General features: G+C 45.2%; 2 protein-coding genes across 4 annotated transcripts; both read left to right on the forward strand.

The window, feature by feature from the left end:
• Positions 1-454: 454 nt before the first annotated feature.
• Positions 455-14960, forward strand: PROC (protein C, inactivator of coagulation factors Va and VIIIa). The gene is made up of 10 exons (XM_075158034.1): positions 455-3096; positions 3650-3810; positions 4183-4265; positions 4639-4799; positions 5776-5800; positions 6362-6472; positions 7191-7331; positions 7696-7805; positions 8752-8869; positions 13405-14960. The coding sequence occupies exons 3-10, from the start codon at positions 4199-4201 to the stop codon at positions 13971-13973; spliced, it is 1302 nt and encodes a 433-aa protein (XP_075014135.1). The 5' UTR covers positions 455-3096; positions 3650-3810; positions 4183-4198; the 3' UTR covers positions 13974-14960.
• Positions 14961-15200: 240 nt separating this feature from the next.
• Positions 15201-25640, forward strand: LOC142085751 (coagulation factor X-like). 3 transcript variants are annotated; one of them, XM_075158016.1, is made up of 9 exons: positions 15201-15248; positions 15829-15949; positions 17778-17938; positions 18814-18838; positions 18971-19084; positions 20319-20453; positions 21135-21829; positions 23757-23874; positions 24839-25640. In XM_075158016.1, exons 1-9 carry the CDS (start codon positions 15216-15218, stop codon positions 25414-25416), a joined length of 1980 nt encoding a protein of 659 aa, XP_075014117.1. In that variant the 5' UTR covers positions 15201-15215; the 3' UTR covers positions 25417-25640. The 3 variants fall into 3 exon arrangements, with proteins under 3 accessions (XP_075014117.1, XP_075014118.1, XP_075014116.1); XM_075158017.1 differs by lacking the exon at positions 15201-15248 and adding an exon at positions 15583-15703; XM_075158015.1 differs by lacking the exon at positions 15201-15248 and having other exon boundaries at positions 15583-15949.
• The last annotated feature ends 609 nt before the right edge of the window (positions 25641-26249 follow it).

Here is a 26249-nt window from a genome sequence, read left to right on the forward strand (position 1 = left end):
CATTTACAAAAATGTGGGAGAAATGAATTTTCTCATGACATGTAGAAATTGACTGCCATAAAATGACACCGGTAAACTTGAAACGAAAACATTTGGAGATGTTTGGGTGAGCGGTCCGTGGTCAGATTGTGATGGGCTTTCTCTTCCATCTGTACAGATCGATGTGTTTGTAAGATGCTTACAAGAAACTTTTAAAGATTACTTTTTAACTGAGAGGATGGTCGTAGAGTTCCGTAGTACTGTTGCAAAGTAAATGGAAAGTAACTCATAACGGTCGTGAACATTTTCTGTGTGAAAAAGACTATTGTACTTGATAGTTAAACTGAAGGATTTGCTTTGTCTTTGTGTGGAGGGAATAGTTTATGTGACAGCAACATAAGAAATCTTAGTAATGTTATAAACTGTTGCAAGATGAAAATGGTAAAATTGATCCTTAAAAATGTTAGTTACCTAGTCCTACTAATAAGGAGAAAAGAAAAATCAGGTCCAGTCTCACACACGCACTGGACCTGAGTGTCAAGCTCTGCGTTAAGTTTCCACTGCAGGAAACGCGCCAAGAAAGCAGCAGCAGAGAGGCAGAAGATGTTCTTACTCCTCTGATGCAGGTAATTTGTTTTGGTCCTTTTCTTTCATTTATGTGGCGGAAGCCAATAGCAAGAAACTCTTTGCCCCACTCAGTGTATCATTACTGGGGTATCAGACCTCCTGCTCGGTGCTGCCATCCTCTTGGTTTGATTGATAATTACCTAATGGATCTTGGGAGGGCGGAGTGGATTTGGAGAGAGGTGTGCTGTAAAGATCTTGAAGTACCAATGAGGGTTTTTTAAAACTGTATTCTGCTGCTGTTCCCCTTGTCCTATGTGGTGTTGGGTTGGGTTTTTTAATGTGTTTGGTTTTTTTAATACAGTGTAGAGCGTCAGGAGAGGAGAAGTCAAGGAAATCTGCTCCCACTGAATGGGCAGCACTGGAAACAAACAGGTTTAGAAGCAGCCTGGTCATTCCTTACCTGTAAAGCAGCTTCAGAGTCGTAAGGTAAATTCCTTGTTTGGCTGCTGTGTGCCTGGTTGGGCTGAATAACTGTGCACCCACCAGCTGGGCCTTGAGCAGCACGAGATGTTTAGGTCTCACATGGGCAGAATGAAGAGGTTCTGAGACTGCGGGAAGTGACATTTCGTGTTAGTAACAGCTAAAAGATACATTGCAGTTCTCTAGCAACTTCTGTCTGAAGAGTTCCAGCATTTTGCTGGCTTACCAAATGACCTAGAAGGTAGTAAGTCTTAATGTCTTCACGAGAAAGGAAGAGGTGGGAGAGTTTGCACACCACTTCTGTTGACTTCAGGGTAAAATACGAGTCAGCTGTGGGCTATGGCTTTTCCTCAGGGGAGCCGGGACGGGGGTGGCTTCAGGCCTCTTGTCCTCCCTTCCAGCAGGTTGGCTGATGGCTGCGCTGCCAACGGGAGAGGTTGGAGCAAGTGGTAGGTCTCCCGTTTGTTAAAGCTGTGCCCAGCTGCAGCCTCAGGCGGGTGCGAGAAGATACCAACCAGGGAAGTAACACGCTAGGAGGGAGTGCCATGGGAGCAGCCGGCAGGTTGTCAGATTCCTCTTGCTCCCAGGCTACAAACTGGATGCACGGCAGCACTTCCCAGCCGCCTGCTGAGGACGTGCTCTGCGCTGCTCCCCTGCAGGTAGGCTCTCCGCAGAGAGGTGTTCCTGCTTTCCTGGCAGCGTGTCCCTGTGCTCACGTGTGAGCTGTGCAAAACCTTGGCCTCCAAGGACCTTTTCTTTTAAGAAGAGCAGCCCGAGGAGACTAATATTCCAGCTTGGTTTCCTAGGGAAGCAAGAGCGGTCTGGTTTGTCTGGTGCTGCGTGTATCAGCCTGTCTTTCCCCTTTTAATGCCTGCTTGGAACTTACGGTCTCATTTCAGATGGTTCGTGGGGGGAGATGGCTCGCAGAACATTATGTTTCTACAAGTCTTGCAAGAAATCAGTACCCAGGATGAGAGGAAGACCTTGGTAGTGCTCTTTTGCAGGGAGAGGCTCCAGAGTGCGTATAGGAAGTAGACCTAGTGCTTTGATTGCTCAGTGAATTATTCACATTTGGGCTTGTTACAAATTAAAAGGAGTTATCGTGAAGTAGAAGGAACGGATGGATGCAACACAAGATTCATTGCTGAAGAGCTGTGATTTTGAGGCCTTGTAGCTTTGCCGCCTCAGTTTCCCCCTCTATCAAAATTTACATCTGTCTACAATTTATTTAATTTATGGAAATTTACATTTTAAATTACAATTTCAATTTGGAAAAATTTGAGAAGAGCGATTCAGCACTCCTGGCTAAGAAGCTAAAGGCTGAGAACACATTCCAGAGTTTTCCAGAAGCTGATGAAAAACTAAATTCGTTCTTTCTAAGTACCAGTATAGGTTTTTTAAAAAAAAAAAAGTTTTTTAGGAGGCTGACACATTAGTTTAGATGTTTTAGGTTGGCAGTTGATGTACATGTCCTAAATTTCCAACCTATACCAAGTCTTCGAAACAAAAGTGTATTCGAAAGCATGTAACCTATGTGGTAGCAAAGCGCTATTTCTAGATAGGTAGGTCAGCTACAACTACTATGAGCAATACGTGGAATATATAGTACTACACTTGTTTCTTTTTAGATTTCCTATTTTATGTTTTCTGTCTTCAGGTGTGTTTCATAAACTTTATTTTCAGCAAAAATCTATTATCATTAATCTCAGCTGAAATTTTCTTGTTGAATGGCTGAATTGACAATAAAGAATGTATCAGTAGAGCTTTGCAGTGCACGCATCTTCCCCAACTGCGATTTTGGATGCCACAATTATTTTTTTTTTTTTTTTAGCACAAGTCCCAAACGGATGAACTTTGAAACCTTTGTTTAAAGAGAGCTTGTTTTCAAGAAAGTCCAGAAAGTCCATGGCCAAGTTTGTAAGGGAAAAAGAAAAAAAGTTTTATAAGCAGTCGGAGCTCTCCTAAATAGTGTCACTGGATGTCAGCTGAGATCCTGGGGAGGCCCCCCTCCTCCTGACACCCGGTGGCACTTCTCCGATGAAGGACCCCTAAGGACACGTGGTTGCACAGGTGATTTGCATGAAGATGTCATGCGCTGTACGGCTCGCAGAGGTGCCACAAACGCTTTCGGAGAAGGGGAACACACTGGTCCGTACCATCTCCGATGCAAGAAAACTTCTGAAAAGGATTGTGGTTTTTCTCTAAAATGTTTAATATTCAAAATTCAGTAGAAGATTTCGTGCTGATGAGCGCTAATCCAGTACACCAGAGGATGCAGCATGCTGGTACAAGCTTCTTGCCCTGCCTCCTCGCAGCTGGCAGCTGATGGGGCAGGCACTGCCTGCTCGTGGCCGTAAGGGTGGTTAGTGGCCTTGGCTGTTTTGTGGTGGAAACTTTGATGAGAAAGTAAAGTGGGAGGACTCTTAAAAATAGCAATATGTGCCCCTGTTGGGTGATTGTGTGCTGTGAGAAGGTGGTAGGATCTCTCAAGAGACCTCAGCCCTGGTGTGGTTACGCTTACAAACTAAATATAACTACTCGCCAGAGAATTAGAAGAAAAAAAAACACATCTGAAAAAGGCAGAGTGGATGCCTCAGCTGTTTCACTTTTCTCCTGCATGCAGGTAAATTGTCAAGCTCCCCCTGAGCACTGTTTGTTTAATGACTAGAAAGAAAGCACTTCATGTCACTCCAAAGAGTAAATATCTGAAGTTATGGATTAACTAAATTCCAGCAGAGCTCATGGCGGAAGAATAGATCACGCTGATTCATACTGAATAAAGCAGTAAGTGCTTCAAAAGTATTGTATCCTTTGGGATTTCAAAGTACAGCTTGCTTTACTGAAGCATAAAGCTTGTCAAAAATGTCCGGTGACGAGGGGAGGGTGTCGGGGCAGACAAGAAGTGTTCTGGGGGAGCTGCTGATGGGCTAAAGGGAACTGGCAAACCAGTCTGGAGGGCCTCTAATGAAGCGGCTGCTTTGGAGCTGGATTCAAAGAGAAAGTCACGGCACAACACAGCATTCAGCAAGGGAGCTGCTCTGAGAAAAACAAGTGGAGGAGCTAGCTGAGCTGTCTGAAAAGAAACTGTCTGCAGCATGGGGGTCGTGCTGCAGCTCAGCCGTGCGCTCCCCTTCACACCTACCTTCTCTTCTTTAGGTGACTCCTGTGCAGTATGTGGAAGCTCGTCACCGTAGGGGTGCTGCTGGCTGCCTGCTCTTCACGAGTCTGTGGTACCTCAAGTAAGCTTTCATTTTAGAGATACACTTCACCCTTTTCAAGTCGCTGCAAGCGCGTTTCCTGCTCCTCTGTCGGTCACAGGGAGTGGCTGGAATCATTCCCACTGGAGGGGTTTGAATTCCTCTAGCAGAGGTGCACAGACCGTGCTGGGCCGTGATGGCTGCCTGGTCACAGCCCTCATGAGCCCTGCGAGCTGTCTGAGTATCAGGGAGCTTGCTTCTGCAGCACAGCGCTGGCAGCCCATCCTTTCTAGGGCAGGCTGTCTTGCTGTACTACAGAGGGGCTATTGCTCTAGTAAGTGTCCTTTGGGAAGGACCGCTACCAGTTTTCAGCCAGCTCTTTTCCCTGCTTGTGCTTTCACATTTTTGCTTCCAGTATTTTACAGCAATAAAGATGCAAACCAAGTCCTGAAAATCCAGAAGCGGGCAAACTCTTTTCTGGAGGAGCTCAAACCGGGCTCTGTGGAGCGTGAGTGCAAGGAAGAGCGGTGTGACTTTGAGGAGGCCAGCGAGATATTTGAAACCAAGGAAGCAACGGTAAGTTGGTTTTTTAAGGATGAATGTGGGACTTAACCAATCGTTTGTTTTCTTGAAGTATTGCAATCCAGGGCGTAGGAAATCTTGCGGTCAGCACTGAACATGCATCACGCCTGACTCCTAAGGTGTAGGCATGGTTTTGAATGTCACTGTGTTACAGTCATTGTCAAGTTACGACCTGTGTGGGCCACAAAACCTGGCTGCTTATGCATGTCCCACCTGACCTAATTGTGAGGTTTGGGTCCCAGCTGGGTAATCCCAATCCCTGCTTGACCCCGTTGGCTGTTCTTGTTGCCACTGAATTTTTCCCAGTCCTTCCAGTCCTTTGCCCCCTGTTGTCCATTCACCAGTTCTGGCTGCCTTTCACTGCATCTCCCCAGGGTCCCACCTGTGCCTGACAAACATTTCTCTTATCACTAGGTCCTTTCTCCTCCTCGAAACCTCATATTTTCAATTGGACACTACTTTTATTGTCAACATCACTGATTCCTGCCCCTTTCCTCACCCAATCGTTGTGTTGGCTTGTACTTTTTCTTACTGTGTTAAGCAGAGTAGGCTCGCCGCATGGGATGAACCAGTCCTTGCTGTCCTTCAGACCCCAGAGTGGGGTCTTTCTTCACGATGCCCATGTTTTGTCTGACTGGGCACAAACGAATTGTGCGCTCAACACCACAGGTGACTTACCTGGCAGTAAGTGAGAAGAAAACAGAGAAGCTGTGGGGATATTGAGGGGTTGCGGTGCTGGTGGGTCTGCAGCAGGGCAGGGGGATCTCTGCTGAGTACGGGCAATACGTGAATGTCCGGGTTGGCCAGTTTTGTTGGTTTGTAGTGCCAGTCACTACACTGTCAAGAAGAATGAGACCGATGCTGTTGACCAGAGTGCTGTGCTCTGTTGGCCAAGACCCTGACACACTTTAAATCCCTCACTTGTGAAAAATCTGCTTCTAGCCTTAATGTAAGTTTTCTTTCTCCACAGCGAGATTTTTGGAGCAAGTACGTAGGTAAGTAAAAGACTTTCCTAATCATTTCTCTGTGTTTCGTCAAGTAGTAACTGGTTTCCTCAAGAGTAACTAGTACTCAGCCTTCCTGCTGATTATCAAATACTGATTCAAATTCTCATTCTCTCTTATACGGCGTGTGCAAAGAATGTTTTCCTGTCCTATCGTACAAGCAACCTTCCTAAAAAGCTTGAGGTGCATCTGTGCCTATCGTCAGTCATCTCCCCAGAGCTAAGGCACTGGTCAAAAGTGCTCTCTGATACTCTAACCCTGCCTGACGTGGTCCAAAGAGGAGTCCCACCCCTGCTCTTCACTTCGCTCTTCTGCCTTGTCTGCCTCTGGTTTTGCTCGCTCTTCCCCCTCTGCCCACTCCACGCGCTCCACAGCTGTAATTCAGAACCCAAACAAATACCCTTCTCTCTGGGCCAGCACCACGGAGGTATCACCATTTGGTGGCAGAAACCATGGATGATCTTGGGAATCTGGGGAGGGTCTGTCTGTGTTAATGTTTGACCTGTGAGCTCTGTATGATTCAGGGACTGCGTTTTCCTGCCTCTGTTTCAGATGGAGATCAGTGTGACCCACAGCCTTGTTCCAATGGGATCTGCAAGGACAATATTGGAAAATTTTCCTGCATCTGTAACAAAGGCTGGGAGGGGGTTTTGTGCAATTATGGTAATGCTGCCCTTAATCCACTGTAAAATCACATTCTTTGTGACAGGGGTCTCTGTGTAATAGGGATCAACACTTTTGTCATTGCACAGTATACTTGCTTTCTTTACTAATGTGATTTCTCTTTTGCTTCATGATGTGGTAAAAGGATTATTTGCATTTATTTAAAGTAAAATTAACTTTGTGTTGCCATGGGAGAGGTTTGGAGATCTGAGATATCTAAATTTTACAAAAATACTGGAAACAATTCTGGAACGCAGGGTTTTCAGTTACTTTAGAATTGTCAGCACAGGGTTGATAGTGAAGTTTTTTACAATACAGGGGGGAAAAAAATCCATTGCAAATATTTGATTGTCATTACTGTGACAATTTCTTCCTGAACAAAAGCTGAATAGCATATTTAGGGATGAGCGTGTATGTCCTGTATTGTCAATACTTTGCACTGTCTGACTTGCACTCAGTGACAGTGGATTTTCTGTTCTCCAGTCTACCTGCTCTGGCAGTCATCTCTGTTTTTTCCATCTCCCTACTGCCTTTTTCTGGACCAGTGGCTATTTGCTCTCTCAGGGCCCAAGTGCCATTAAAGCCCACAACTGTCACCCCAATTCCATTGTCAGCTGTTGCTCACTTGTATCACGATGTTATTTTGTCGCTTTACCTTCCTGTGACTCTTTGGCTTTCCAACTTCTCATGTCTCTCTCGCTGTTCATTTTTTCCGCAGAGGTCAAATACACCAACTGTTCTGTCAATAATGGAGGATGTGAACATTTCTGTAGGGATGACCCTGCCAACCAGTGCCGCTCCTGCAGCTGTGCGTCTGGGTATCAGTTGATGAACGACCATACCATGTGCAAGCCTGTAGGTAAGAGGAAGATGTCCGTAGTCCAGATTTGACAGAGGATTATTCAAACATGAAGTAAAGGGGTTTTATGGGAGAATTGTCTGCAGTGCACTGTACTAGTTTTCAAAACATTCATGCCATGCAGAGTAACTCTGTGCCTGCATTTCCCAACTCCATACCCACTTTATGGCCTTTAACCTGTGTTTGCCTCATGGATATATACAGGGGAATCAGGAAACTGCCTCCTCTGCAAAGCATTGAGGGGCTTCCCTGAAGCCACTGAATAGTATTGCCTGGGTTAGAGAGACGGAGGGAGTGCTTTAGAAGGAGGTTTTGTATTGGTTGATCTGGTCTTTGCTAATTAACTCCTCTGCATCTCCTGTAGTGGAGTTCCCCTGTGGAAGAGTGAAAACGGACTACATTGAAGCCAAAGCAGGATTCAATATTCGGCTCATTGAGGGAAGAGCAGGAAGAAGGGGAGAAAGCCCTTGGCAGGTAAAGAGGAGAGAGTTTTTCACCACAGATTTTTCAAGCTCTTCCCGAACAGCTCTGCCTGCCTAGCTGCTCCAGAAAGGCTCCTACATTACTAGTGGTGGTGTCACATGAAGCTAAGATTCCCTTAGCTTAGCTTTTTCAAAAGCAACCCAAAAGTTGGAGTAGCAGGAAAAAATAGTTTATTATCTGACTCTTGACCTTGTCACAGTTGCCAAGTTTTTTACCTTACCTTGCCAACAATGTCAAGAGAGAGGATAGCGATGACACTTACCTGCTCTGTTGCTCCATCCTAGGGAAGGCCACTTAATCACTGCAGCTCGTGATGCACGATGCATGCTCCAGCTACTGAAACAGCCTTATGGTGGGAGTGTGAGGTGATCTTGTACCCTTTCTGCATGGATCTGTTCTTACAAGCCTCGTCTGTCCTAAGTTCAAGTTAGCAGATTTAATCAACAAAATGTGCCATAGCTCTAGAGAGCAGGTTGGGACATCACAGAGAAGGGGGAGACCTCGCAGAGCTTATTGTGGAACTAGGGAATGCATGTAATAGGGGCCTGGTTCTCTTTGACATTAAAGGCCCTTTTACACCACAGCATGAGAGCTGCAGCCTGAGAGGACGCACTGTCTCCTGGTGTGCTGTGGACACAAGAATAATCCCCTCCTTAAGCTCTGCGTTTCAAGGCTTTGAAGTACCAAAGTGCTTCTTTGCAGTCACCAGCATCATCCCATGTGGATTTGGATGAAGCCAGCCCTCATTCAGGAAGAATATTCAAAACTTTGTTGTAGGTGTTCCACGGGGACCCACTGTAGAGCTTTGGCTTCAGTGAATGTGACGTGCTTTGGTGCTTGGTGCGTCTGGGCATTTTGCAACCACAAAGAAGAATGTGTACAATATTTTGTGAGCCGTGCTCCATGCAGTGTCAGACCTCTCTTTTTTTTGTTTCAGATTATGCTGCAAAATAGCAAAGGGAAATTTCTCTGTGGGGGTGTTCTCATCCATCCATCTTGGGTCCTAACGGCAGCACACTGCATTGAGGCAGAAGGCGGCCTCAAAGTAAGACTTGGTATGGAAAAAAAATCTGTTCCCGTTTTTTTAAATATAACTCTTTCATTCCCAAGGTTTATAATCTCAGGAGAAAGGCCAGCAGGTTATGAAGACAAAAGTCCTTCTTGGTTGTAGGAGGAGGTTGTCTAGGAAGTATTTAATGTGTACCTTAGCACAAAACAAAAAAGTTTAATAAAAATCTGATTTCATTAGAGCCACGATCAGCCTTAATATAGAAGTGAGCTTATGTCTTCTGAGCACTGCTGCTTGTCTGGAAAGTAGAAAGACCTAGTCTCTTCTGCCTGTGTTTTTCTGGTGATGAAAATATTCAAGGTCATCCCAATACTGAAAAAAAAAGTCTTGATCCCAGGAGGAGAATGTCACAGTGCCTCTTCCTGCCTTTTCCTTCATTTGAACACCATTACTTAAGGGAGTTTGAGTAGAGAAGGAGGATAGGTGCTGCAGAATGGCAAGGCTGCCTTTACTGGCACTGCTGCTCTTAAGCATGAGAAAATCTATGTCAAGTACAGTACTGCTCCTGAATTAACAGACAAAAATAATTAGTTTTCCATTCACACTTAAGAAGAATTTTTTTTTATTGGTGTTTTCTATCTACCGTTGGTGACAGAGGCATAACAGCGCAACTGCTTTCTTTCTCCGTTAGTGAAAAGATGGGTTGTTCCCAGTAATTGTGGAAAGTCTTGCAAATGCATTGTCTGTATACATAGCCTTGGAAGTACATTGTCTGTATGAATGCTCCATATATACTGTGGATGTGCAAATGTTTGAGAACAGAGACAATAAGACACATACGGATGGATGTGTTTATGTACATCCTCCATTGTTCAACATAAAGGATGAATGGAAAAGCATGTGACATACCCTTGGCTCCTCTTAGTGCCAGAATATCCACCTTTCCACAGAGGGACATCAAAGTAGAAGTGCGTGTGGTCGTTTGGAAATATGCATACAGACTACACATCTCCAAGCACTTTCAGTTACTAGTAAGTCATTTTCTTCCCTTTTAAGCGATTGCCAATATGTATATTTAGTTTCAGTGAGGCCCAAGGAGAAGAAACCTGTGCAGTTTGCTTGGTAAAGGATCTTGGAATGTTTTAGGGGAAAAGCAATCGTCAGATGTGGTGTTTGAATGCTCTGCGCTGCTAGATGTAGCTTTGAGTGTGACTTGAAGGGGATAAGTCAGTGGGAAAATGGTAACTAGGGGAATTATTGAGGCTGCACTTAAATTACTCCATTCTGGCCTTGTACTGCAGGTCTTGGTAGAGATCTGTGCAGTCTGACAAGCTTTCAGCTGGGATAGGCATGCCCAGAGATATCTCTGCAGGAAAGAAAGAAGGGGTGGGATCTGTCAAGAGAGTCCTGTGGTCCTGTGCTGTCCAAATAAAAAGTGGTTTTCAGTGGGTGAAGAAAAGTGTCGGCACTTGAGAACCCTGGTTTGAGAAGGTTTGGGGTTTTTTTTGGCTTACATGAAACTCAAGAGACATCTCGCACATAAATTTGGGTGAGTATACAGAGTAATTTATAGTGTAAGGATGATCAGGAATAGGGGCTCGAATTTCTCTCACTCTCCTAGCTGCCCAGAAGACCTTCCTTATTGATAGAGGAAGAAGCAAGTGTGTGGTCATGGACTGAGAGTTGTGACACATGAGAGGAGAACCCTTCTCATTCAGTCTTGAGCAGTATCGCTGTGGTGAGATGGAAACCACAGAAGAGTCCTTCATTGTGGTATGGGGGTGTGTGTGCAGGACTGAGATGACCACAGCCTGAGACTTCACCAAGAGAGAAGAGATTCTTCTCCAAATGATACTCCAGGTCAAGCAGAAGGGAACCTTTCTAAGACCCAGCCTAACATCACATGGTTGTCCTTTTACATGTACCTTTTGGGCATTTTACTGCCACCAGAAAAGCAGTTCTCATCAGAAAAATGCATGCTCTAAACCCTAGAGACATCTAGTGAGATACATGGAACGGAGTTTTGAATGGAGACGTTGCTGTGTCTGCGGGGGCAGGTGTGAGCTCCATGACAGTGTTGAAGGTGTTCGTACTGAAACTGCAGAGGTGACACTCGACCTGCCTCTGTCAAGCTGGAATACCCAGCGCTGTTCTGGACTCGTCCCGCTGCAGCTCTCTGCTCACCGTCCATAGGAGCAAAACTGGAGGGAAGCTCGCATCTGGGTTTGCACTCATGAGCTTGGGGAGTAGTCTTGTAGCAGAACTCACGTGGCTTTTTAGTGTCTGAAGTGAAAAGTTAGATCTCAGAGTAGCTGAAGTTTTGGAAGATGGATTTGAGAACAACCGACTTTTCCTGTTTGTGACTCTTGTTCCTGCATCTCCAGCTTAAAAGCATCCAGAAGTGTGTTCCAAGAAGAAGAAGAAGAGCTCCAAGAAAATAGAGCAGATAGATGAATGTAATGATTCAATTCAAAATACTGTCTCTCCCTTCAGAGAACAGGTCTCACACTTCCTTGTTTATGTAGAACTTCATAGGTAATATTTTTCTGCCAGCAACAAGATTATGATGCTTCTTATTGTGTAGAAGGAACTAGATGCATTTCACACAGCCTCTAGGTTCAGTGCGTCCAGGTGTGGATAGGACTTCTGGAATTTGAAACTCTTGGGGTGGATAACTCAACTGAGAAAGGAAGTATTCATGACCAGAAGTCAAAAGGGTCTTCTCCTGGGCGGGGGCAGGGGGAGCTGTTGCTACAGCAGCACCGGTGCAAAAGCTGTCACCCGCTTCGTCATAGGTGTCTCAGGATACAGACAGCTCATGGCCATGCTTGTGTACGGAGCATGTGGAGCCTGGCAGAACGTGTGCTCCTGCACAACTCAGTGGCCTTCCTCGGAGGAGACGATCTGACAGTGTTCGAGTCCAGAGTTATTTCTGAGGCCTAAAGCAGAGTTTTGTATCGGTGAAGATAGGAATAAACCCCTGCCCCTTATCTGCCAGTCACCCCCCAGCCACAGGGGCTGTGGGGTGGGGAGCAAGGAAATGTGCTCCACGGGTGCTACGGACACTGTTGCCACAAAGCAGAGAGGTCATGGTAGCAGGACGAAACAGATTTGTGAGTGATGGCTTGGTAATAGCAAGTCCTTCTGGTACTATTTAATACAGGTGCCCGTCAGAGCAGTTTCAGCCATCTGTGGTGTCTGCTGTGGCCGTGTATGAAATGTCCATTGACTGTCTGCAGAGGAGCAGGAGGAGAGACTCATAAATAATTGGTCTGGAAGTCCAAGATCCAAAGCTGGACTTACGAGGTCTTTTGACAACCTATTTCTGGAACTACTGTGGATCATAAAGTCCCTACGCTTGGAGACACTGACTTTTTTTACAGAAAAAAACCCAAACAGCTGCAATACGTCATTGACAGGCTCAAGCACAGGGGAGCTTACTGCAAGCAAGTGACTTCAGAAGACCTTGGTCATGCAAAGTCAGCGCAATTTGGCTTTAGAGTTTGTATCTGGAGAGATTCAAATAAGACCGAAAGAAGGCAAAAGTTAACAGGGGGGGAACAAATTTGAAGGATGGTATTGTGAAGCACACATTTGAAAAGGTGGTGATAATTCATTTATAGAGAGACCGAGAAGGAAAGGACGCTTCGGTCACGCACATGCAGCGTGGGCAGAGGTGAGGTGTCAGCCTGGATGTCCTGCCGCCTCATCTGCTTGGATGTGCGTAATGGACAGTTCTCTGGAGAAGTGTTTTTATCAAGTACATGCTGAAGTAGGCCTTGATACGAAGCTTAAATTAACCAACAGCACAGTTCAGAAATGTGGCAGCCACTGATAATTATTCTTGGGGCTACCTCTTCCCAGCCTATCAGAGAGATCCGTTTCTGTCGTTCCTTTTCCAGTGTATCACAAATGCCTTACTCTTGCCTTTCTGTCCCTTTTCAACTTAGTTTCCTGCTGACTGTTCCGTAACTGCTTGGCCCACAAAGTGGCCATGATCATGTAGCACAAATAACAACTGAGAAGTCTTTAAGTAGTCAAAAATCCTTTAAAATACAGATGCAAGATTTCAGAAAGGAACAGCCTTACCAGTCAGTCATCTTTATCTTATAAACCCTGAAGTTCAGTTATTCAGGCACTGGTTATACAGCATAAAGCTCATGTACTGTTGTAAACGTCTTGCTTTGCTGTATGCTTGCTCTCCCAGCTTTGAACGCTGACTCCAAGAAGATTGGTTTCCTCCTGAAGAAGATCTCCCAAGTGGCCCGTGTGTGCCATAACACCAACATAGCAGGGCAATACGTAGGCGTTTCAGTTTCTCAACGGATGACCGTAGCTCGAGGGTACTAATTCATTTAGTACTGTATGTATTCATGATTTAGGTAAATATGGAAAGTTTACAGATTTGTCCATCTAGTAAGGACACTGTTAGCCTATAGCATAAAATGAACAAATATCTATATTACAAGGGAAGTAAAAACATGAAGTACAGTCCTAAAGCCCAGTGTAATCCAGATGCTTTGGTGTTCAAGCTGAAGGAAGGTTCGGTAGCATCTGTCATCTTCTTGTTTGCTCTTCCAGGTAAATTCCACCGTCTCCGCACTGAGGCAGACGAGCAAACCATTTGGGTTGATAAATGTGTGAGCCACGAAAATTACACCAAGGAGACCTCCGATAATGACATAGCCATGCTGCACTTGGCTGAGCCCGTGGTGTATAACAAATACGCACTGCCCGTCTGCCTTCCCACCCGCGACCTGGCAGAGCAGGAGCTGACAAGAAGTGGGAAGCAGATGTTGGTAACTGGCTGGGGCAGCACAAGTGATGTTCACAACAATTACTCTACTTTACTCAGTTACATTCAAATCCCCATGGTTCCCCGGAACGAGTGTGCCCAGGCGATGAGATTTGCTATCTCTGACAACATGCTTTGTGCTGGGAGCTTAGGGGACAAAAAAGATGCCTGCAGTGGGGACAGTGGGGGCCCTATGATCACTAAATACAAGGACACTTGGTTTTTGGTAGGACTGGTGAGCTGGGGCGAAGGCTGTGGAAGAAGGGAGAAATTTGGAGTCTACACCAAAGTTAGTCAGTATCTTGAGTGGATCCAGCACCACATAGATGAGATGTCGGCTTCTTGGAAGGGTTGATTCTGATACTGAGAGTCTGGAATATCGTGGCGATGTGCTAGTGGCAGTATGCAGTGTAATGTACTGTCAGATCTTCAGTATTAAATATTGAGTGTATGTTAACCTTGTGTACTGTTTTCCTTGGTACCTAATTTTTTTTTTTACTTCTTTTTTTTTTTTTCCTTGTTTACATTGGTTAGTTTCCAGGTTATGTTGTTTATTTGCAGCATGGTCCTACTTAGGCCTTACAGGCAAGAAATAATACCCTGTTACGCCGAGATGCTGTACAGCATTGTAGAAAACAAGATAGTCCATGGTCAGACGACTTCATCTTTGAAGTGTAAAATGACTGAATTGGTGGGGGCGGGGGGCAGAGGTGGAACTGCTGTGGATCATGAAGTGCTGAAGTTGATCCATGCGTAAAGGAAGTAACAGTCAGGCTAAGGGCTTCGTGTTGGAGGTGAGCTGAAACTGAAGTCAGCTATCTCTCTGTGTCGCTGTCTCTGTCTCTCTTTTTCTCTTTTTTCCCCTCCCCTTTTTTATTTGGGACTGGATTTAGGGATCAATGGATGTCAAAGAATAATGCTTTAAACAGCAGCCTCCCAGCCAGGGCCTGCACCAAGAATGTGTGCTTCTGAGAAGGCTGAGATCGCCGGACATACTGAATTACAAGGGAAAACATTATTGTGTTCAAAGCCACTAGAACATGGGTCTAATTAAAGGCAGAAATCGTAATGTCAGTGAATAGCTGTGACTACTACAGGGCAGTATTTGCCTGCCTGCAGGCGACTGCTATGGATCCTCCTACATGCACACAGCCCTGCGTATTTCAACAGATGTTTACAGAGCAGCTTGTGTATTTTCCAGATCACTGGTCCAACCTACTGAAAGATGATGGAGTGTCAGAGATCTTCTCTTAAAAATTCCAAATTTTCCTGAAGAAAATTGTTGCAAAGAAGTGGCTTTTATTGTTGGAGGATGTTTTTAAGGACTTTTCTTTTTTTTTTTTTTAAATACACACGTGTATGTGTGTAGGAACACACACAATTTTCTTCTGATTTTGGCTTGCGAGTGTGTTTCATAGAATCCAGAAGGTTGTCTCTCCTCTGTCAATATTTGTGACTGGTTAATGATCAACGTCTTGACCTCATGGCTGTTCCTGATATACATCCAAATCTCTCTCCTGTCTTCCCCTAAAAAAAAAAAAGAAAAAAGTGAGTATAATTGCATGGTTCTGTGTAAAGTGAACGCATTCTGGATCCTATGTTGTTGGAAAATGACACAGATAGCAAAGAGGTATGTGCTGTCGAATCCTGGTAAATTGTTTAGCCTGGGAAGGTAATGTGAAGAAACACAAACTTCTCTCTTGTAACTTTTGCTGCCAGGTATGTGGTGGATGGTTTCTTCACCGGGGTTTGCGCATACGGTCTTACTTGAGGAGACCATCAGTAATTACACAGCAGCTGCCGTCATTAGCAACTGCTGGCTGAAGTGTGCAGCTTAGACCCGGGCCTGGACCCGCCGCAGTTCAAACAAGGCTGTTGCTGGCGCTGGCTTCTGCTCAGTTTGGGCCTGATCCATGCCTCCCATGTTCCTCATAGCGTTCTTACTACTTCTGTGGGCTTTGCATCAGAGCCTGCACCGCATCCTGGGCTAGGTGAATCTGCACGTTGCCTTGTTGGGATTCCTGTGGTAGTGTGCAGCGTCGGGGTGACTTGGAGAAGCAATGGAAATCAGATCACATGAACTGGGTGGAGTTTGCTTTCTTTCTCCCCTCTTTTGCCCTCTTGTTTCTATGTCTTTGTCTTTTTTGCAGGCTAATTCACCCTTGTTTTTGTGGCAATATACCAATTTCATTTTTCTTTTCCCTCTGAAGGAAATCAGCAGGAAGTCGGAGTATTCTGAATGCTCACTAAAAATGGAGAGCAGTTCCTCACTTGTGATGTTTCTCCTACTGACGTGCTCCATCAACAGCAGCTGTCCGTTCTCATATTCAGGTAGGTACTTCTGAATCACGTTTTTAACTTAGTTGTCTTATTGTGACAATCTTGGCATTTGAACTGAAACTACATTCCTTTTCTGAACACAAAGTCTTATGAGTTGAAGAAGCATTTCCTGAAGTGCACAGGAGAAAAATAAATATTCATATATATTTCCAAGGGAAATCCGCCTTTCTTAACTTCCTACTTAGACCACTATCCTGTTGAAAAGTATTCTCCTTGTGATGTTGAACCCAAAATCTGAATTATTTTTGCATGGCAATGTTTTCAAATTTGGGAAGCTAAAATGAGGCACTTTCAACATGTGTTCTCAGACCTTATGTTGATTTTACTACAACAACTACACAAGGTTTGGAAATGGCTTCAGAGAGCTTTAGAACAGGTGTGAGAATGCACAAGATCTCACGAATCTTGACGGCTGTCCTTGCAGAGGAGGAGGAGCGGAAGTAGAACTGGTATCTGCAAACCAGAAGGCTTTACAACAGGCCTATCCTCTATGTGATGGTACTTAAAATAGGTAAATCCTTTAAAGATGACCCCAGAGCTCAAGGGCTGTGACGGGCAATTTCAGTGATGTAAGTGAAAGACATTTTTTCCATTACCAGACAGCAGGATCTGTCCAAAGCTTTTCTCAGCTAAGAGGTTTTGTCGGCTGTTTCTAATTGCCTAGAAACGAAGCAATTTAATATTATTCTAGAATTTCAGTCATTGCTATAGATACCAATCCTGCAACTGCAAAGAAACGCGTGTCTTTATGGTCCATCTGCAAAACTGGGTTCTTTGTCAGAGGGTTTTGACTTGTCCAGGACACTAAAGCATGACTAGGAAAACGGTACTGTTAAATGAACTGCTGAAGGAATTTTGGTAGGCTTTGTCAGGATTGCCAAGTGAGCTTGCTCCTTAGAGCACTTCCTGGCAGCAGCTTTTCACAATCAGATGGATATAGGGCCACACTTGTGGAGATTTAACAAAAACCTCCATTTGCTCTAAGTGGTGACTCGGGGCTCAATTCAGTCACCGCACGTAAGTGCCCGGAGGTGCTTGAGACGGCACGTGGTATCAATACATCCGCAAGGGCTGAGGGAGCCCTCATTTTCCTTCAGACCGTCCTGGCTGGAAAATCCTGGGAGCACCGTGCTTCAGCGAGAGGTGCCATAGCGAAGACTTGCTGTGGAGCACCAGGGGGTATGTGGGGAGGATCTGACTGCCATATTCCCTCTTCTGGCCACTCCTCCCTTCATACGTTGGCGGTCATACCTCTTAAGGCATCGTGGTAGGAGGGCAGATAGCTTAGCGAAGCGACGTTGAGATGAACTAAATGTAAGTACAAAACTGACACTTTAATGAAGGAGGTGTCTGTCCTATTGGGGCCACAGTAGCTACTTGGAAAGCACTGGGTCTTCGTTGCTGAATATCCAACAAAGCTGGCACCAAATACAAACCAAACCTCTCCTTTCAGCTTTATTTCCGCATGCACGTGCAGCCAGGCAACTAATAATTGTTGTGAATCAGGATGGTTAGGCAGAAAAATATAACCAACCTCCAAAGAAGAAGCTGCAATACTCAAGAGTCTTGTGGAATAAAAGATTTATTTCTGCACTAATCTGCAAGTCTCGTTAGTGGGTCTTTTGATCCACTAAAAGAAAGCTTAAACTACTAGTGTCTTTTGTTGGAACACAGACTAATTTTATTTTCCTTTGGGCTGTTTACGTAGATTCCTGCTCCCCTTTATATTGTTTACTCAGCTGAAAGCGTGCATGACTCTGACTGTAATGATGCCAGTTTGTTGTCTTCCAGTATCAACTGTTCGATTTTGTTTTTCTAGTGTTTATCAGAAAAGACGAAGCACACGAGGTGCTGAAAGTCCATAAACGTGCTAACTATTTTCTGGAAGAGATTCGTCCAGGAAACTTGGAGAGAGAATGCAATGAGGAGAAGTGTTCATTTGAGGAGGCTAAGGAGATCTTCCATTCGCAGGAGAAAACGGTGAGAAACTTCATATTAGGAAAAATAGAGGAAAATTAACAGAGAGCTGTAAGTAATCCTTCCCGAGCCTCCTGGCATGGCTCTGACAGGTGTGTGCCTATGGATTCTGCCGCTTGGTAGTCAGGATGGGTGACCCAAGGCACCTGTGAGATCTCACTTCCTAAGCGAGTGCTCGGTTTGTTGTGTAAACGTTAAACACAATTCCTTAAAAGTATCCAAAACCTATTTCTGCGAGAGCCTCAATCCAGCAGTGTGATTCTGACATTTTCAGAGGCCACTTGCTTGATCAGACCCCTCCAAATACAGAGGAGGAGCGCCTCCTTCCCAGGGCCCGATAGCGTCCGGCTGGGAAGCAGGGCTGCAGGCGTTCTGCCGGGGACCTTCTGCTGAAGCAGGAGTTTGAACTGCAGTTTTAAATAGCGCTGCCTAATTTCTCTTGCATCTAGCCTGTGATGCCTAGGTGATGTCTTCCTTAGCAGGTAGTGCAGCGCAGGGGAAATGGCTCTGCAGAGTGAAGCAGTTGGTGCCGGGGATCTTGCATTGACACGTTTTGTGGAGGGGGGGTGTCGCTTGAAACTCCTAGGCTGCTGCCACAGACCTTTCACTGGCTGGAGCGTTCATGGATCTAAGCTTTCCGTTTAATTTTCATTCCAGTACAACCCAGTTTATGCACTCTGTGGCTGGTCCATGATCAGCGAATCGAAAGCGAGCTGCATGGTGATGATCAGGAGATTTGCTCTGAGAATGTATTTTATGGTTCTAATCAAAATGTTAATTTACATGCACCCTAAAAAACCAGTTTTCTAAATTACATCTTCAGTAACCAATATGACCACTTATTGACTGTTTTCTTCATTTGTGATTTCTTCTTGCAGATGGAGTTTTGGTTCAATTACAAAGGTAGGTAAAAAAAGGAATTTTAAAAAAATCTATTTCTTGTGTCCCTTCTGGGTACAAAGAATTATGTGGCAGTTTAAAGCCAGGCTTCTCTTAATTCCTGGAATTACACTATGCCTCGTTTCTTCTTCTTAGGTTTAAATCCATGTAGTACAAATCCCTGTAACAATGGTGGAGTCTGCAAAATAAGACACTACAATTACTTTTGCATCTGCCCCCCAAAATTTGGAGGAGACAACTGTGAAAAAGGTGAGTACAGGAACAGACACATGGACATTCATAGTGAGGGAAGGATTAAGGCTGGAATTTGCTTCTTGGACACTTGAGCTGAACCTTTGCACAGGCTTCTCACCGAGGTTATCAGTGGTGACTTTGATACAGAACTGGTCGGTTGTTTAAGATTCATACATTGGAACGGTGTTCTCTTATACGACACGTTGGGGCACCGCCACCCTGGGAGTTGTGACAGCGGCTGTAGCTACTTCCAGCTCTGCTGTGTGGAGGACGAGGGTAGCACCACCTCCTGTCAAACAGCCGCTGCAGGTCGGGGTCTTGCACTCCTCTGCGCAAGCCCTGAGAAGGCACGTGGCCGCCTCCCATCTTCCCCCGAGAAAGGGCAGGGAATTACCTCTTTTTATCACTTTGGAGTGGTAAGAATTACCTCTTTTTGAAGTCTAGTAACTCCTGCCGTAGACGCCTGCACTGGAGATCATTCATGGTGAGGCCCTATGCTCTTTTTAATCTCATTGAGTAAATGCTTCAAACAAATTAGCCAAAGCTTAGTGTAAACCAAAAAAAAATTGTATTTGTGTTGTAATACACGAATGATGAAAACTGAAGTAGAAAAGCTGCCTGTCTCTTACAGATTTTTGCTCCTCTGAAATACTGTTTCCGGTTTGCAAATGACTGAGGCGTGAAATTACAGCAAAAGCCAAACTGATGTGGAAACTATGAATCATAAGTAATTTTTTTTTCCCCCAAGTGCTTTTGTCAACCTTTTCTTTTTACAGTGAAGCAATTAAACATGATTTTTTTTTTTTTAAATGTAACAATATATGAAAAACTCGGTCAATTTCTCGCAGACTTGGCCCCCACTAAAATGTCTAGTACTTTAAATTTGTCATGATATAAAAGATGAGATGTGCAGATGGATCAAAACTGGATGCATTTAGAAGTGTTTGCTCTTCCAGGCATTTTCTTGCCTCTGCTCTACAGGCAGAAGGGCCTAGAGCCCAGCTGTGGCCTCAAGACAAAGCTGGCAAATAAGAAAATGGTAGAAACAGACGAACCACAGTAGACATAAGGCAATATGTGTTTGGTTTGCTGCAAATCAGCGTGGTTTTCTGGAACTGTAAGAGGTAGTTCCTTCTGTTTCCCTGCGAGATTTCAGCAGATTTTTTTCCTACTTTAATAGCGCTAGAAGCTGCGCGCTGCTCAGGGGTCCGTGCGCAGCAATAACCAAGCCTGTGCGTTTCCATCGCAGAGAGGTTTGAGTGCTGGTACAAGAACGGCGGGTGCTGGCAGTACTGCAGGGACAGCAGCAGCGCCTTTCACGTGGTATGTTCCTGCGCAAGGGATTACACCCTCCACGAGGACGGGAAGAGATGCGTGCAAGCAGGTAAAGCGTGGTCAGCTCTGAGTTATTTCAGGTAAAGAGCGGATTTGCAGGCACCGTCTTTTCCTCTTCGCGAGTTGCAGAAGAGCTACACACGCTGTAGCTACTGCAGCTTGCACTTAGTGTGTGGAAAAGAGCTGTCTTACAATGTTTTGTTTATTTATTTTAAATTTTAAGGTTCTTCTCAATCAGGTGTCTCGCTAATCCAGTGCCCCTGTGAGCAGCAGTACAGTCCGGGTGGGCCTGCTCCTTCTAACAGCAGCGCAGATTTAGATCAACTTAACTAAGCTATGAAGCTACACCGCAGGGTTAGGAGGGGAGGGGGCTCGGCAAGGGTCTTTCAAACTTTGCGTTAAGGCGTCCTGTCACCAGGGGAGCGCTGGGCTTGGGCTCTGTCCTGAAGAGAGCCCTCGCAGACTGCTGCTGTGGGCGATGCTGCGGTTCAGAGAAGGCACGTGTTTCATGTGCTGCTCGGTAATTAGCTCTGCACCCCTGGGTCAGGTGATGGCGGGGGTGGGTGGCAAAAGGGGAGTTTGACATGGAGATGTCAGAGTTGTTCCCGGGCTCTTGCAGGAGGGTTGAATCCCATTCTTGGCCAGGAAAAGTGCTGCTTTTGTGTTGGAGTTTGACAGGACACCACGCACCCTAAACTCAAATCCTGATTTCTGTCTTTCCTCCCTCCAGCACCATTCCCATGTGGCCTGATTAAAGCCAGGCCGGCTCTGGAGGAGGAGCGGCTGGGGCAGAAAAGGCTCCCGAGGGGACGGCGGGCGCACGGGGATGATGTGGCCCAGTGGAATGAGAGCACGGAGGGCGCAGATGGGCAAACGGAGCTGGAACAAAGTGCTGTGGGGGACAACGGGACCTTAAAGGATGCCTTTGGGCAGAGCGTGCGCGTGGAGGGTGACGCTGGACAAACTGAGGTGGCGGGAGGTGCTTCCAGCTGGAACGAGACGCCGGTGGCCTCTGTTACCCAGCAGCCGCCGGGGGTTGGTGCTGCTGGGCCAGAGGCGGGCGTCCCTGAGCAGGGTGAGGCCGCGGAGGGGACTGCCGGGCCTGGCAAGCCCGGGAGAGGCCCGGCTCCCTGGAGCGAGCCGACCCGGGGCCCTGCGTGGCAGAGCGAGACCACAGCGCCCGCTGCCAGGCAGAAAGAAACGGTGGAAAATGCTGCTGGGCGAAAGCAAACAGGGGAGAGCGCGGGCCAGAACAAAACCGGGGCCACTCAAACCGTGCAGGATGGGCTTAGTCAGAGCAGTGACCAGGGGAATGTTTCAGAGACGCCGCCGTTCGTCCAGGTGAACCTCAGCTCTATGTCAGAGCACAATGACCCCAGGATAACGGGAGGAACTTTGTGTCATCGTGGACATTGCCCCTGGCAGGTAATGCTGTTCTTCCAGTCTGGCCATGAATACCACACCCGAATGCTTTCTTACCTTACCATCACTGGTTCCCTCTGGAGCAGAATTCATCACGCCATTATAAAATTTTTTTCACATCGAGAGCAAGCCAACCTCATGTATTTCTCCAGCTTCTGCAGGTCTCTTTGATGATGCGTATCTTAGTTGCCTTGCTTCTCATTCTTCCCCCTATCCTAGATACATGCGCTTTTGTGATCTCGGCTTAATACTTTATCTCTCAATCAGATCTTCTCGTGCTCTGTTATTCAGGTTCTTTGTTTCTAAAAGTTCTTGGTGAAAAGCTGTGCTTCTGACTCCTTTTGGAATGGCTGGTGATACTTTTCTGTGACCAGGTGAGATTCTTCATTAGAATGCTGAGCTTTTCACACTTGTTATGGTGAGGAAGATAAAACTGAGAGGGCTCATGGCATGTGGCAAGTAGGGGAACCTCCCTGAAGTGTTTCCTTCATTTCTACTAGCTTGTTTTGGGGTTTTTCTAGTGTGTGTGTGTGTGTGTGTGTCCTTATTTGTTATTCATTTTCACTTATTTGTATTGTCTCTGTTTCATCAGTGTACTATTATTGTTTTTGGGCTTGTGCATAGAAAGTTAACAGACTGAGCTAAAAAAACTCAGGTTACTGTCAGTTTATTTTATTGCTGTCACACAAAAGGATTTTCCAATTCCACACATCAGGAAGTGGAAAAATAGTAGGCTGGACCTGTGTGGACCATCCGGTCATTGTGTGCTTTTGCAAGCTGAAATGTCACGACTAGTAAATTGTATGGGTGTCTGCCATCTTACACCCTTCTAGGAGGAACACCAGCTGCTTTCCTTTTGATCAAGCGAGACCTGATTCTGGGTTGCGAGAAGGGAATGTAGTCTGAATGCTGCCTAACCTATACAGTTTCTTCTTGAAATAAAGTGTTACCATCAAGGAAGTTTTAAATTTTCATTACATCAGGCAATTCGTAACTGAATCTTGTATTTTTTTTTAAAAGGGTTTTGCAAACCCTTTCCATTCTAGTTCTTCAGAACCCAAGACAGAATTGCTACTTTTCAATGTTTTGTTCTAGCACTACTAAACAGAATTAAAAGCATCAATAGTGCATAGAATTAAGTCAAAGTGGCTTATATAAAACATGGCATCATTCCAGGAACTAGACCAAGGTAGGAAGCCAGACTGTGTTGCACCTTTTTCCACTATTTGATTATTAACTTCACTGAAACGGCAGAGTACCAAAATTTAAGTTTTTCCTTCAGTTTAACACATGAAATAACAGGTTCAGGGAAGAGTTTAATTGAAGAGATGCTGAGGCATTAATGGAGCTTATAATTTTGAATAGGCAAGACAAACATCTAACACCGAGCAGCATTTTTACTTCCCCATTTTCTGCTCTGAACATCATTCCAGATTTTATTACCAATAAAAGGAAAAATAACAAAGTTTCTGAATCTCCACTCTTACTTGCACTTTCACTTGACAACTGGGAAAGTGAAAAACTCTTCTATCCCTTGTTCATACAGACAAACACCATTCTCTCCTTTTTTAACCTGAGTACCAATGAAATACACCTTGTGTTACTGTTCTCCCCACCTCCAAAAAATTTGAAGCCACATGAAAAATCACAATCATACATGTTTCCTTAGCAGAATGCCAGTCACCGCAGCGCTAATCCTATTTGACTTTGTCAAGCTTAGCTCATCATAACATTCTGCTCCCTTGTCACAGATGTGCACTCATTTTATTACTGTTTTAACATCATCATCTTTGCTTGGTGCGCTGTAGTCGTTACGAACAGAAGTGTTGCTTTCAAGATCCAGAGCCTGCAGCGACCAGAGAGAGCCCGACAGTGTGCACAGGTGCCTAGCACAGCCCTGGTGACACGTTCTTCCTCATCTTTCATACAGGTTTTGATCCGGAATAGTAACGATATTGGCTTCTGTGGAGGGAGTTTAATCAGCAGTCGCTGGGTGGTCACTGCTGCTCACTGCCTTGATCTCGTCAGACCACACCATGTTACCGTAGGTGAGTACAATGTGTGTATTGTATTAATACAGGGGTACTCTCTTCCTTAAAATGCGCTTTCCATTGTACGTGAACGCAGTAAGGTACGGTTGAGAAACAGACAGACACACCCAACCTGACTCAGATTTACAGAACACTTTGTGGCAACAGCTAAGCGCAAGGGGCTCCAGCTGGTTCCTTTTGTTTTCATGGAGAACCTGGGAGCGTAAGGCACAGATTTTCCTTTTTCTGTGGGCAAATGCATTGCGCATGGAGACATCTCAGGGTACGCCTCAGAAGAAGGATTCCTGTAGGTGATGGTCTCCTCTCAAGTCAGTTTTGGTTTTTAATCAGCTTTAACATCAGTTTCCTGCTGTGCTGCTTCTTATTGCCTGTAAATTGTCTCAGAGCAGAAAACCCCTCTCCCTTGTAATGATGTAATGTACGACAGCACGGGTTACAATAGCAGGAATTGGAACCCCTTGCAGCAGGAATGCTGCAATAAACACAATCTCGTGCTTGAAACCTCCAGAAAAGAGACATGCGAGAGGAGCAAACAGAACACAGCACTGGGTAACTGCCAGGAAACAATTCTTCAGCCTTATCCATGGCTGCATCTTAATGCTTATGTCATGTTCCTGAGGGGGAAAACACAAAGTCCCACGGAAGCTTAGACAAACTGTTCAAAATACAGTGCTTACTAAAAAGCGCTGACAGTATTTATGGTAAAATCCCTACCCCAGAAGCCATAATCTAAGTAAGTATCTATTCATCCAGTCAACAACTTTGTTTTGCCCTTAAAGGGCAAACTGGTGAGGGTGATTTGCAGGATCACCATCTGCAGCATAAGAAATTTTTGCTACAGAGCATAATTTGTTTTGGTCTGTACTCAAAGCATTAATTCACTATCCCTCCTGTTCCCCCGTGACGATACCGTACAGGCTGTTTACAGTTTGCCTAACATTTTAACTTGTCATGACTACAGGAGACTTTGACAAATACCAAAGAGAATTCAAAGAACAGAAGATTCATGTGGAACGGAGCTGGACACACCCTCATTATGATTCAAATGACTACAACGGTGACATCGCCTTGTTGTACTTGAGCAGCGACGTTATTTTTAATGAGTATGCAATTCCCATCTGCCTTCCAAGCCCTAACCTCGCCACCCTGCTAGCCGAAGAAGGACGGACAGGGATGGTAAGCGGGTGGGGTGCCACTCACGAGAGAGGTTCCACTCTGCGCTTCCTCATGAAAGTCTGGCTGCCCATTGTAAACATGGAGACCTGCCAGCGGTCAACAGACAGACTCATCACCGACAACATGTTCTGCGCGGGCTACAACACTGAAGTTGCAGATGCCTGCAAAGGGGACAGCGGTGGCCCTTTCACAGTGTCTTACCACAACACTTGGTTTCTCTTGGGGATTGTAAGCTGGGGCGAGGGCTGTGCTGAAAAAGGAAAATACGGTGTATATACGAGAGTATCCAACTACATCCCATGGATTAAAGAGATTGTTGAAAGTGTAGCAGATTCGGAAAACTTTACCATTAACTTTTCTTAATACCATCTTTAAACATAGGGACAATTCTATTATTAGTGTGTTTCAGTCTAAGACACTATGCAGTTCCTGTCATTAACAGTATAAAATCAAGATTATCATCTTAAAGAAATTTTGAGTCTTCCTTTACTATAAATGGTTAAATTGTTCATTCAAGTATTACTGAGTAAAATACTTGTGTATAATAAAGAGCTATTCTGCAAATACATGGGACAAGTACAGCTTTTCTTAATGTAAATTCCTATCAGAAAGGTGATTTTTTTTTTTTAGAGAAAGAAAAAGCTTTCCATTTCTCAAGCATGCATGTGTATCACAAAAACAGGCAAACAGTCCTCTGTGTGAATTAGTTGCTTAGAAAAGGAAGTGCATTTCTGGTAGTGTTGTCTGTCCTCTAGTTATGAAACACCGTGCTGAACACAGCAGTTCGGGGTCCGTGAAGTTTTGTCACTGAGTAGAACTGCTACCTCAAGTACAATTTAGTTTACTAAACCACAAATGTTTTCTGATACAAAAACCATGTCTGTATGGAATCACGTATTACAAACTGCACTGGATAAACTGACTGAGGGGGAATCCACCCAGCTGCAGCTGGAGAAACTTAAAACGATTTTATGGTAGAATTCTGAAAGAAAGAAATGGTTACTGGGGGGGCTGTGGGGAAACGCTGTCTCCTGCGCCGCAGGGGGCAGCCCTACTTACGGTACAGCTCCGCTCCAGCAGCCGGCAAGGAAAGGCATGAAGATGGGCTACGTGCCCCCACCCCGCTCTGGGCAGAGTACTACAGCAGTGGAACTACACAACCCAGAGCTGCACAACAAGTAGCAGAACTGTCCATT

Source organism: Calonectris borealis, chromosome 9 (assembly GCF_964195595.1).
Source record: "Calonectris borealis chromosome 9, bCalBor7.hap1.2, whole genome shotgun sequence".
Classification (NCBI taxonomy): domain Eukaryota; kingdom Metazoa; phylum Chordata; class Aves; order Procellariiformes; family Procellariidae; genus Calonectris; species Calonectris borealis.